Source organism: Miscanthus floridulus, chromosome 15 (genome assembly GCF_019320115.1).
Source record: "Miscanthus floridulus cultivar M001 chromosome 15, ASM1932011v1, whole genome shotgun sequence".
NCBI lineage: Eukaryota > Viridiplantae > Streptophyta > Magnoliopsida > Poales > Poaceae > Miscanthus > Miscanthus floridulus.
Genome location: NC_089594.1, coordinates 13,222,224 through 13,235,930, shown reverse-complemented (window position 1 = coordinate 13,235,930; position 13,707 = coordinate 13,222,224). Strand labels below are relative to the sequence as shown.

Below are 13,707 nucleotides of genomic sequence, written 5' to 3'. Positions count from 1 at the left end.
TCTATTAGTAGTAAGTAACAACGGGCTATAGGTCTTCCCTGACGGTCATCCGATGTTTTTTTTTTTTTTTTTTTTTTTTTTTTTTTTTTTTTTTTTTTTTTTTTTTAGGGAAACGAGGGAAGGGGTGCTCCCCACCTTCGACTGATCAGGAGCTGCAAAAAACTTTGCAGTTCAGTTACATGAGCAGTGTGTTACAGCTGTGGGAGGATCACAACAAGCTCTGATTAGTTTACATTATGCAAACCATAGCTTGAGTTGTCGTGCAAACAAAAATATATAGGAAGAAATAAGAACGAACATACACTTCTGTCCCAAAATAAGTGTGATTGTAACTTCCCAAGAAATCAAATATTTTTAACATTAATCAAATATATATAAGAAAATATTAATAGTTACGATGCATAATTAGTATCATTAGATTAATTAACCGTGAATTAATTTTCATAATAAGCTTATTTAGAGATATAAATATTATTAATATTTTTTTCTACAAATTTAGTTAAACTTTAAAAGTTTGACCATCAGCGTATCTGTCTGAGTTGTACTGTGTAATAAAAAAAAAGCAAATGATTCGTGTAGTAACCCAGGAGAACTAACTTGGACTTTATTATATACTCTCAACCTTTCTAAGACGTAAAAAGCTAACTGATGGAGGAGGAATCAGCGAAGCCGGCAAGGGATTCCCCACTAGGCTACCTGCAGGAAACCGAAGAATCAAGATGGGGATATCCTGCGGCACCATCCGACACTGATATCGATATTTTAACTAACCCATCCATCCAAATCCAGTTGACGATTTTTTTTTTTTTTGTAGGAAATGATATTGTAGCACTTTCGTTGTTATTTGGCAATTAGTGTTTAATTATAGTCTAATTAGGCTTAAAAAATTCGTCTCGTGAATTTCGTCTAAACTGTGTAATTAGTTTTATTTTTTATTTATATTTAATGCTTCATGTATGCGTCCAAAGATTCGATGTGACGGGAAATCTTGAAAAATTTTACAAAATTTTGGCAACTAAACAGGCACCAAATCCAAATCCAAATCCAAATCCTGTGGTTTGATCTGGACAAAAGTGACCCCTAACACGTGGAATGGATATAGGATTAGCGCTAATCCTGGCTCTTCGGTGCCTCGAAAGGGCAATACGTGGGCCTGGGCGCACGCAACTCCATCGGCCCACAGTTGAGGATTCTCGTCAGGTAAACAGTGGAGCTGGCTGTCGTTTGATCTGTGATGCGTGGCTCACAATGCGAGATCATGATGTACAAGTGGATTGGCAGTCTATGCGCACGCATTGACAATCTTTGGCTCTCAATACCAGCCTAGCTCAACGGCGATGATGTCTTTTAGGTGTCGTTATCCTTCTTAGAGGTGACGATTCTATCCTATCCTAGCGGATCGGAGGTGGCGACTACATCGATCCGTATCTTTGATGGAGTCGTCGCTTTGGAGGACTCTTTTTTTTTTTTTTTTTTGTTATATGTGCTATTTGTGTGTGGTTGTTGTCCAGTTCAGATTCTTCGGCACCTATTCGTGTACGTCTGGCATATTCCCACTGCCTGTGTTGGTGGAAAGTGAGGACGTGTTGTACCGGTGATCTTGGTTCGGTGGTCAGGGTTTCAAGCAGCAGCAGATGAATTGTTTCTGTTTATGCTCGAAAAAAAAATTATGCTAAAGAAAAAAGAGTTGTTTCTCTTCCACTGTTAAGTTTGGCTTATGTCGACATTACGGGGCAAGTCGTGAGAAGATGAATACGTAGTCAAGTAATCTGAAGATTTTGAATCTCTTCATTTTATTAGTTCGAAGTGGTTTTCTTTGGTATATGTACATGGTATGTATTCTGAGTACCACGACTCGGTGTTTGGCTAGCTGTCACAGTTTCTTCAATAGTAGCTAGCTGAAAAAGGCCTGCAGGAGGGGCCCAGACGGACGGCCCTTGCGCGCGGCGAAAAGCCGCTAGAATATCCCGCCACCACCACCCTCACTAGCGGGAGATGCGGCACGGGATATTCGAGAGGTGCTGGGGAACATTCCCGTTGCCATGGAATCGCTACCCAACCTGGCCGGTGCAAGTGAGTGGTGACGAGTACTCCTACTCTCCTGCCGCCCAAACACCACCCAAGTGCCTGCAGCCATGTATTACGAGTATATAGTATACAAGTTCGTTTATCTTTTGAATAAAGAACCGTGTACGAGTTTGTATATTCGTTGGTTTGGCAAATATTCGCTCTATAACAGCCCCCAACGTATTGACATGATTTTGCCATTTTTGGGGCCGTTCGCTGGTCTAGAAAGACCAGCTAGCCGGCTGCTCCCCCTCATAACTTACTGTTCATCAAACCAATCAAACAGCGTTTCTTTCTCACAACAACCAGCTAGTTTCAGTCAAGTTTCAGACCAGCGAACGAGGTCTTTGTTCCTTAGAAAATCTGAACATATCATCCTTTGGCTCATGCCGGCCTCCGTACCTATCCACCACATTGGTAAATGGTAATATTGTCCTTTCTTTTTTAGTTTAGTGATAGATTTGTGGCTTTAATTAGGTTTTGGTCCTATCTCGCGCCATGCTGGCAAGAAATTAACTAACCTCGATGAAAGATCTATCGACAATCGACAACAATGCTCACGATTGCCATATGATGTCGGTGTAGGAGTCTGAAGCATGCACCATTCGCCATGAAACTTCACTCAAAACTAAACAGTTCAAAGTGGTTTTCAAGGGTGGCTGAAGATCCATGAGCAGCGGGCAGTAGCAAATTAGGGAAGGGCACCCCGTGGCTTCCTTGTGGCCGCTATAGTGTGGGATCAATATTGGCCTCTATAGCGGGATCAATATCAATAGCACATGAAAGAGCTCACCATGGCTCTTGATTTTCGATACGATGATGACAATGACAACAATGTGAGGTCAGTAGGGATGTGTTAGAATGTGCAGCAGATCCGGCCCCGCTTGCTCTACCCACAAGCCGGCACCCCTCTAACCTGGATCCACTGAAGCCTACAACAAACCAAGGTCTCAAGCCAACTCAGTCCAAAAGGCTAGCATGATAGTGAGGGCTACCCCCACCTTATACGTTGTGGAGTAATTGATGTTTGGAGTAAACCTAACGGGGGATTAGTGAGACCACTTGGATGATGAGGATGGGCGAATTTGGGTAATAGTACGTGGGAGAGAGGGGGGAGGAAGATCTAGGGAGTAGGGACACATGTAGAGAGAGGATGATTGTGTATGCCCACGTGCCACATCCATGAACTACCTTCAAAATTACTTTTAATATTGCAAGAGGGTGAATTGTTCGGTTTTGAGAGTTGAGGTTGTATGATGTAAGGTTTTTAGAGTTGGGGTTGTATGATGTAAGGTTTTTAGCAAATCCACTTTGAAATGCTATAGGGTATTTATATAGTTTTGAAAGTTGGGGAGGGGTATTTATAATGTTTGTTTTTCCCGTTCTTGGAGTTTCCAAAGTTTGTGTCAAGTTCAGGGTGACAAATAAATGAACTTTACTCATTTTGTTTCAAGTTTTTCTATAGGGGGATATAACATCGAATTGTTCCACTAGTATACTTGTTTGTTGTTGCAAAATTGTTTGCTATGAAAAATATTGCTATGTTTTTTCGGTTAATTTAGTCAAACTTGTAGGCTTGATATAAATCTAGCTAAAATACCTTACATTTTGGAAGAGGGGAAAACACAGGCAGAATCAGAGACAATAACAACACCAAAAGGAATATATGAAACGTTATAAATATTTACATCACATACAGATGCATGATTTGATTTCTAGTTAACCAATCAGTCCAAGGAATCGATGTACACGATCATCCTTCCCAACCGTTCAGATCATCTCAATCAAAGGAAGTTAATTAGTACAACAACATATGAGGACTGCAAGGTGCATATCACTACTATTTTTTTGGTAACTTATTCTGTTGTCTTACTCAGAAATATAGAGGGCAAAACGCTGGATATATATCGATTCATGCAGCAAGAGTAAAAAGCTAGCACGAAGAAGGAACTCTCAAGTTTACGTGTCTCTGTACCGCTGGATGTAAGCTAAAACCAGAAGCAAAAGTTGGCGATCGAGGGCGTTCATTAACTACGCAGAGGTGGTCTGCGACGACGACGACACGGCCGGCGACCCAGAGCAGGCGTCCCCGCTGCGCCGCCCGCCGGAGCAGCTGCTGGACTGCCTCTGCGGACGCGGCTGCAGCAGTCCAGGCGTCAACGTCGTCGTCGCCACCGGAGCGTACACCTTGTTGGCGGTTGTCGTCGTCGTTCCTGACGCGTCGCCGGGTAGGTCGTGCACCTGGTGCGGCTGTGCTGCCGCAGCCGCCGCCGCCGCCGCAGCCGCGGCAGCGTACTCCGGCGGTGGCACCCAGATGCCTCCCACCACGACGAACTGCGGTGCGGTTGACGGCGTTACGCTGGTGCCGCCGCTCTGGACCGCCGCCGTCGAGTTCGGCCGCCTCGTGTGCAAGCGATACTTCTGAACTCCCAAACCAAGAAGTTCAAAATGAGAACAGATGCTACTATGAGCTGCAAAATACACTCTTTTTTGAGGCAGTCAGTTCCTGACCTGCAAATGGCTCTTGACCTCATCGTTGGTGAGACCGTCGACCTTCATGAGCTCCCGGATCTGCTTCGGCGTCGCCGCTGCATCGATATATGAGCATACATTAACAACTTAACACCACAATTAGTTAGATTATTAATTAGATAGATGGTACTCATCCGAATCAGTCAGAGACTACAGTAATTGTACACATTTTTTTATTTGGAGTGTTGGTGATGAGGTGGGGGGATAAGGATGAGCAACTAACCGTGGGACCCGCCGAGCTGCTGCAGCGCCTGCAGGAACCGGCGGTGGAGCTCCGGCGCCCAGCACCGCCGCGGCTTTCGGCTGGGCGCCTGCGACGACGACTGGGCCTCCTTGTCCTTGCCGCCTTTGCTCGTCTCCTTGTCGCCGCTGCGCTTATTATTCTCCGCCGTGTCGGTGGCGGCCCTGTCGCAGCTGTCCCCGACCACGGCCGAGCTCGCCGCGGCTGGCAGCTCAACGCGCTGCTTCTCCTTGTCCTTCTGCTTCTCCTTCTCGAACGGCTGGAACGCGCCCCCGGGCTTCCTGCAGGCGTTGAGCGCCACCGGCCTGCACGGAAGCAGCTCATCCTGGTGCTGCGCCGGCGGGGGTTGTTGGTTCTGGGTCCAGAGCTGCACGGACTGCAGCCAGTCCGGCATCGCCTTCCTGGTCTCCGGCTGTGGCAACCGCCGCCTGCTGCTGCTGGCTCTGGCTGCTGCCGCCGTCTCCGGATCCCCCGGCGCCTCGTCGTTCTTGTCGGCATCGACGCCGCCGTTGGCCGTGCCGGCAGCGCGATGTTGGTGTTGGTGGTGGTCGGAGCTGTCGTGCTCATCGTCGTCGTCCTCGGAGGAGGACGAGAGGGTGGGCTTGAGCGGCATGAACTCCTCCAGCACGGGCCCGCCGTGGTCGCTGACCGTCTCCTCGCTGCCGCCGCCGACGCTGTCCATGTGGCTCCTCATCCCCTCGATGGCTGCACATCCACAGCACACGTACTTACAAATCAATGGGAAATGGACGACGACGACGACACAGCAGACGAAGCTGAGGGCGAGTGAGAGCACGCGCGCACTCACTCTGCGTGACGAGGTCGAGGCAGAGCGGCAGCTCGCGCTGGAACACCTGGATCTTGCGCCGCTCCTCCTCCAGCGCGAGCAGGTACTCGCGGCAGCGGCGGCGGTCGGCGTGCACGGGCGGCGGCGGGTCCATCTCCATGCTCCGTCCTGCGCCGTGCCGGTGCTAGAGGGCCAGGCCAGCAGCACTGATTGTTGTGCGGCGGACCGTGGGAGAGTCGGAGAGCCCGGAGAGGTAGAAGACGAGAGAGGCGTGGGAGGGGAGGGGAGGGCCGGAGGGGAAAAGGAATTGGGAATCGAGGTCGAGGCGTCGCGTAGGAGGCGAATCTTTCTCACTTATTCTCACGCGCACAGTGGCACAGGAAGACAGAAAAAAAAAAAAGGGAAGGGCGTGGAATATTCGGCGGGATTCCAGTTCCCCTGCTGCGACGCGGGTGGGGGCCCCGGCCCAAGCCCAACGGGATAAGACCAGGCGCAGATGCCGCGGATCAACGCGGAATCTACCCCGGGGCCCACCGGCAGCTGTGTCACCGCGGTCTCTGGAGTGGAGCGCCCAACCAGACAACGATGCAAGGGAAGATTCCGGAGAAATCCCACTTCCCTCAATCACACCGCCAGCGCCCGCCCGACCAAGGGAACCGCCACCGCCGCCGCCCGCGCGCCCTCGCCCGGCCACCCTTCCCCACGCCCTCGGCCAGGGCCGCAGCGGCCACCGCGCCAAAGCTCGCGTCGGAACCCGCATCGGCCCTGCGCCCACGCCGCGCCCTCGTCGCGCCGCCCTCGCCCGCTCGCCGTGCCGTGCCACCCGCGCCCAGCCTCGCCCGCGCCGGCGCCGTGCCCACCTTGTCGTGACCGTGCCGTGGCCACGCCGCGCCTGGCCTTGCCCACCATGCCACCCGCGCCCACCGTGCCGGCCTCGCCGCGCGGAGCGCCGGCCATCCCGCGCCCGCCGGCCTCAGCCCCTGCAGCGCCCGGCCGTGCCACCGTCGGCTTGGCTCGTCGGCCTCACCCACGTCCGGCATTCGCTGCGACTCCATCAACGTCCGCGACTCTATCGTCGGACAGGTAAAAATTATGAATATGCAATGTACGTACTTAGTTAGCTTTGATTGTAGTGTAGTAGTTTTGGTATTTGTTATTTATTAGTTAATGTGATGACTCAGGTAGTTGATTTAGTTAGTGATCTAGTGAGATAGATAGAAACATACATACATAGGTACATATATATAGTTAGATAGCTACTTGGATAGGTAGTTATATATTTAGTTAACTAAATAGGATCCAGCTATTTAGTGAGTACACTATATATATACGTAGTTATTATCATATTTACTTAGTTTATAGTTAGAAATTACTTGTTAGGTACTATCTATCGTCTAATTTGGACTAAAGGACATATGTTTCGTTATGTGTTTGAATTAGATGGACAACCTAGTGACCATATAACATGTTGGCACCGTTGAATACGATTGCTATGGATATGTTGAGTTTGTTGACATGCAAAGCGTACCTGTGCTATTCAATGATAGACCTTTATTTAGTGAGATGGTTGCAAGGGCTCGGGAGGAGCTGCATTGCCCTGGAGATGATGATAATGGCATTGCAGTTGAGAGTGTACTGCACCTAGGTTCTCCTCCTAATATCCTCAAGCGAATGATCCCAATTAGGTGTGCGGATCAGTGAAAGAACTATGTGAGATCGGCTATGAGAGCCAGCTGTAATGTTTGGACATGGTAGTGCGTCGGATGTTAGTTGATCCCACCCCTCATGGGTTTTCTCCACCAATGGGTTAACAGGCACACATCGATCCTCCCGTCCCAGAATCTGATATGGATGTGGAGGTTGCACCTATGGTTCTCGATGCTCAATCTGCCCCCAATGAGGTAGTTAGAGATGCTTGTCAGACTCATGTTGTTGTTGTAGATCCTCCTTATGAGATCTGAAAGGATCAAGATGCCCAAGAGGGGGGGTGAATTAGGGGCCTAGATGCTTTCAAGATCCCTTTGACATAAAATCATCCGAGTAAGTGTCTTAACCGCATGGTTATTGGGAGCTTACCCCCTTCCTTACATTAATTTCTTTTATTATTTCCTTATTTCTCTACTTATGTTGCAGGAGACATTCCTGAGAATGTGGATGTGCCCCCTGTTGCTGCGCAAGTGCACTGTGGAGATGGATTTCGTGGCTCCAATAGTGTTGAAATTATGAATGATTCGGAGCCATATGAGATGACAAGGGCTCTTGATTCTGATAATGATCGCCCTGTTGGAGAGCTGACAGAGAGTGATGTTGAGATGCTGAGACATATCTTTCTCGACCGCCGTGATTTCCTAGTTGACAGCAAAAGTGATTTCACCAAAGAGGCACCACTGAGAGGATACGATGAACGAAAAGAAGAGTGGCAAACATGCATGCATGGTGAGGACTGTCTAGTGCAGATGTTCACCGAGGGAATAGATGGAGGTCGTCATTTCTTCAAATGTCCGCGAGCATGGGTAATTGCTATTACTATTTATTTCTTCAATATGTTCCTCTTCTATACAACTTACATGACATACTTATTATAGTCTTCCTTGGCCGAAGAAAACTATGGGTTCACTAGGTGGGTCGATCCTCGACCTATTTATCTGTATGCGGTGTACATCTACTACCTGCAGGACCGTATCTTCGATCTAGAAAGGGAAGTTAGCAGTGGTTACAAGAACGACGGATAGGACAACAACAACAATGATGTCGATTCATAGGAGGCACTCTGCAATGATCCATATTGCACCTGCCCTAACCATAAGAACAAGGGGCCTCCGTCGTCACCTCCGCCACCACCACCACCAACAATGGGAGGCTACTGTGGAGAAGGTACAACACAATTTGCTATGTGGCCACACTACTAGGACGACTTTATCTTATTTACATGGCACATCTATGTGTTTATTGTTTAGTTTAATTACCTAAGGCATGTTAGGTTTAGTCGAAGGAACTCTGTACCCTAGTTCGGTACATGACCTCACATACCATTTCATGTGTTTTGTGTGTTGAATTATATAATGCCCTACTTCGTTAGGTTTTGTTTGCAGCACGTGATCACATTTCACTACGTCCGCAATATTAAGCTGAATATTATGACCACAAATAATGAAAACAACCACATAATGAAAAGTCCAATACTTTGCCACATTAAACAACATAATAATACTAGAAGTACATGCCGATAGTAGACAACATTGTTCATGAATAAACCATAGAACTAGCAAGTCATGGAGACTACTGAGTGCAACGAGGCCACTTTCCCTTCCTCAGGGCATCGGGATTCTCCTCCATCGCTGCTTTCGCACGGCGTGCACGCTCAAGCTTCTTCTCCCTCTCCTCCCCGTACGCAGCAACACGCCTCCTATCCTCCTCTTCCTTTTGCTCCTTTTTTGCAGCCTCCTCTCTACGTCTCTTCTCCATCATCTCCTTGTCCTCTGCCTCCCACCACAATAGTTTCTTCATCCATTCCTTGTCTCAGGCTTGATCTCAGTGTCGATCCACTGCTCAAAATCACAGAGCGGTGGAGGGGTCTGCAAAAAATACAATTGTTACAAAACAAAAAAAAGTCATGCAAGATGTCATATGACACAAACATCAATTCCTCACCATCTTATTAATGCGGTGCCGACGAAGTGTAGGCTCAAACACAAAATTGGAACACATCCAATACCTCTGCCTATATGTGTCCTCTTTATCGGACTTCGCTACCTTGCAAGGATCGCCGCAAAAGCACATGGGCACTAGAACACCACTAGGTAGAGGCAATGGGTCGAAGGCATTTCCGGTCATCCGGCCATAACTACAATTCAACCAATTTCATTCTAAGAACCGAAAGCAATTAATATTAAACCCTAAACCTAGGATTTTCCATTTAATGCACAACAATAAACCCATAACATAATAACATGCGCTGAGGTTACCTTGGTTTGCTAGCTTTTCCACGCCTTGGCATCCTACGGTTGTATAATATAAATAATTAAATATTAAAAATTGCACGAAACCCTAAGTAATGACAATTCTTAGGTTGAAAAATCTGACTAATATATACCGAATCGATGCGAAAAAAAACTAGGAGGGAGCGAGGATACCTTGTTCTTAAAGATCTATGGATCAAATCAAAGTTTTCAAGGTCCAATATACCGATTCATGAGGTAGGGCGAAGTGGGGAGAGAAAAAACCCGAGAGGGAGGAGAAAGAATAGGAAGAAGGCTCGGGAAGGAAGGTTGGGGCTAGGGTTAAAACACCATCTCGGCGCCATAGATCATGGCGCCAAGCTCAGCGCCAAGATCTACGGCGCCGAGCTCGACGCCAAGATCTACGGCGCCGAGCTGCCTGCCATGTCACCGCCACGTCTGCGTTGAGCCCAAGAGCTCGGCGCCAGCAACGATGACGCCGAGACGTGTAAGCTCGGCGCCAACAACGATGGCGCCGATATAAGGATCTAGATTTTGAAATCTTACCTGTAGGGGCATATTTGTGAATTTTTTTCAAAAAAGGGCTAAAAAATAAAAATTCAGACGGCCACACCAGGCCTCCGAGAAACTTCATGTCATGTACGGATGGGTTTTCGACAGTGGCCCCACATGAAATGATGTCCACCTAGTAGGCTAGTAGCAGTCCTCTAACAATCGTCTTTTTGAGACAAAATTCAAAACGTACTACTACGGTATTTTTGAGACGGAGGGAGTACATGGTTATTTTGTGCATTTATTTATTGTAAGGCTATCTCCAACAACAACACCCAAAATATAGGACCCATTCGTCCTTTGGATAGCGCTACAGGCAAAAGGTTCAATACCTATTCAGCATCTTCTCCAACAACAAAACCCAAAAGAAAATCCTTTCTGCAAATAGGTTTTCAGGAGAGAGGATGCCCATATTTGGGTTGTACCTCTTAGGCAACCTAAAATAGGTCTCCCATATAGGTACTCTGTTGTAGGCTGATTTTGGATCTCTTGCTACCCATTTTTGGTTTGGGTGCCCATATGGGTTTCTTGTTGGAGACAGTCTAAGGTTGAGAGAGGTGGAAAGTACGACGATGAAATAAGGCACACGGGTATCACATGGAAGACAAAATCGGCTCCCTAGACATTGGGTGGACCAGATCGGCTACTTGAAGGCCAACATCTACATGAGGGACCATAGTTAGAATATAAGGCATAGATATGCAAATATCCGAATATGATGGGGTTCAATTGTAAGTGACTAGAAAAAGAATATGTAAATGAAAAGGGTTATGCATATAAGGCTTATTAGTTAGGCTCAATCGATAGGCCGATGCAACATGAAAACAAAAGGACAAGAGAAAAATAAAAGAACACACGTAAAGGTGGTACTAAAGAAAACAAAAAGAGGTAGACTAAATCTAATCAACCACGAGTAAAACAACGATAATGATAGGGTCAGGGCATCCGTCGCCCACCCAAGACGCTTCAACTAGGCCTGCAGACTGGCCCATACAACCGGCCTCTAGCCTTCTCAACTCCTGCAGAGCATTGCCTCACTCTCATTCGTTCTCCTGCAGAACATCACCCCACTCTGTTCGTTGCAGCCGCTTCCACAGCGCCATCCGTCCACAGCGGCCGCCTCCACCCTGCCCTCCACCCACGCCCACTCTACCTCATTGCCATAGCCATCCTCCGTTGTGCCCCATCCTGTGTCATGCCCACTACAATCCCACACCGTGCCACCATCCCCGCGTCACGCCCCCATCTCACCTCGTCTACCATGGCTATGGTGTTCATCTCACCACCACCACCCAAGTGCCACCAGGAGGAGGTCGTCGCCGGTGCGCCTATGCCTGGATGTATGCTGGACCATTGTTCTCGACGTCTCCAGACTCGAGCTTGCTGGCTACTGCAGTTCCCCACTAGGTAGGTCATGGCTGCCGACGACGCCGTGTTTTAAGTGTTTCAGACATTTCAGATAGATGTTTCAAGTGTTTCATTTGTATGTTGCCAAAGTAGATCTGGGATGTTGCATATGTTGCAATGACAATCTATGCATGTTGCAAGCGTATGTTTCGAGTGTTTCAGACATATGTTTCAAGTGTTTCATCTGAATGTTGTATAAGTAGATATGGATGTTGCATAACATGCATGTTGCAAGTGTTTGTTTTAAGTGTTTTAGGTGTTTATATGTATGCTCCAAGTGTTTCATCTAGATGTTGCATATATTTTGCAATTGCTACACACGTGTTTTCAAGTGTTTTAGGTGTTTTTGCAAGCGTTTCAGACATATTGTTGCAAGTGTTTCAGCTGTTTTAGACATATGTTGCAAGTGTTTCATCTAGACATTTCAAAAGTATATCAGGATGCTGCACATGTTGCAATGTGTCCCACCTGCCACAACCTCCTACTATAGTTGCTTGGGCGTCGTGCATGCACATAGGAGCTGAGGGATGGAGCGCTGCTCGGTGGCAGGAGCGGGAAGCAGAGGGAGATGGCGGCAGGCGGTCCCCTCGTGCATGCGGGAAGAAGGGGAGCAGCGCAGGCGCAGCAGGGAAGCGCTTGGAGCAGCGGGGAAGGGAGGGGCATGGGAAGCAAGAAGCACGGGGAGCGGCACGAGCAGTCCCCCGCCTATGCATGTAGCAGGTGCTGTCGCGGGCGTGTAGCAGGCATAGGCGTCTGGACGCTCGCGTCTGTCCGAACGTCCGGGTGCTAGCACTGTCGGTAAAACAATTAAGGTTGTTTTTGCTTCCCTATTCCCTCATAGACAGCACTACGCTTCATTTTTGGTCTTTTTTTTATAAAGGAAGCTTTTATTAAATTCTCAAAGCATTACATGCATTGTCCTTGTTGCAAGATTAAAACGATGTCCATGCAATTTTTTTCTTCACTTTATCCTATTAATCATGGCAAAGCCGGTTGTCAAGAAATTTTATTAATTATCTTTGAACTCACTGGTCGACTTCATCCTATGTCATGATCCTTGGTCTTGATAAGTTGGCCCATAGGTCATTATACCCAAGTACTACTTCCATATACGATTGAGCATAGTTGATCAAGCTTCCTCTCACGCTTAACCTTGATCCATCAGTGTTTTTCAATTCTCTTCGGGGAGCATTTCTTCTAAGGTAAGTGAGTCCTATCTTTTTCAAATACCATGCCATGGGGCAACTAGTCATGGTTCACTTATGGCGTCGTCTTCATTGTGTTATATAAAGGTTTATTATTAATTGTGTTACATGAAGGCTGATTGTGTCTTCCTGTCACTTTAGAGGAACCAAATTGCTAGTCCTAAACAATAAAATTGACACATCAACTTTCTTGTATATATCACTTGTGCCTTCTCATTCTAATGTTCAGGAGAATTTGTTGCGTTAAACTTATGGATTTGATCATGTAGTCTTCGTCAAAGTTTTGCTTAATATGCCTTTTCTTCATTGCCATAATCTCCATATCGTTGATTTGGTTGTCATTACCTTCAATTCGCTGCACGCTGCTGCATCTTCTTCGTGGATTTACCCCTGTGTCTAGAACAGAACATGTGCAAAATATTGCCCTGATGATGAAAAGCTTATGAAATTACCTTTCCAACGAGTTACCGGTTGTCGTTCACCCAAAACAGATTCTGGACAAGGGAGCTGTGTCCTTTTTATTTACTTTGGCACCATGTGCTGTCCAGATCTTGATTTTTTTGATGCAAACACTGGCTCCAGGGCCTTGTCATTAAAACCGATGGCTCGACGACATTGTTGATGCTATAATTTGGCCCGACAGCAGGTTTGTTGCTAAATTCGCCTTTATTTATAGCTTATTTGTTTGTTAGCCAATCAAAGCCTGAAATATATCCAATGGCCAGGTTAATTAGTCAACAAGTTAAATCAACCATTAACAAGTATTTTGATTAGGGGAATGCTACAGTACATCTTTTACTTCCTAGGATGTAAGACTTCAGATAAATCTGAGCCCTTGAAATTTTGGATTTTTGAATTAATTAATTACTTAATTATATGGGAAAACAAAAAAAATCTTGCCGCATCCCCCTAATCACGATGACCTCGTCACGGAGACAAAGCCTCGTGGCCTTCCTT

The 13,707-nt window shown here is 47.0% G+C and overlaps 1 protein-coding gene across 1 annotated transcript; it reads right to left on the bottom strand.

The window, feature by feature from the left end:
* Positions 1–3,730: 3,730 nt before the first annotated feature.
* LOC136508796 (transcription factor NIGT1-like) lies at positions 3,731–5,955 on the bottom strand. The gene is made up of 4 exons (XM_066503569.1): positions 5,649–5,955; positions 4,823–5,545; positions 4,579–4,655; positions 3,731–4,488 (listed from the first exon to the last, which is right to left on the bottom strand). The coding sequence occupies exons 1-4, from the start codon at positions 5,785–5,787 to the stop codon at positions 4,099–4,101; spliced, it is 1,329 nt and encodes a 442-aa protein (XP_066359666.1). The 5' UTR covers positions 5,788–5,955; the 3' UTR covers positions 3,731–4,098.
* Positions 5,956–13,707: the final 7,752 nt, after the last annotated feature.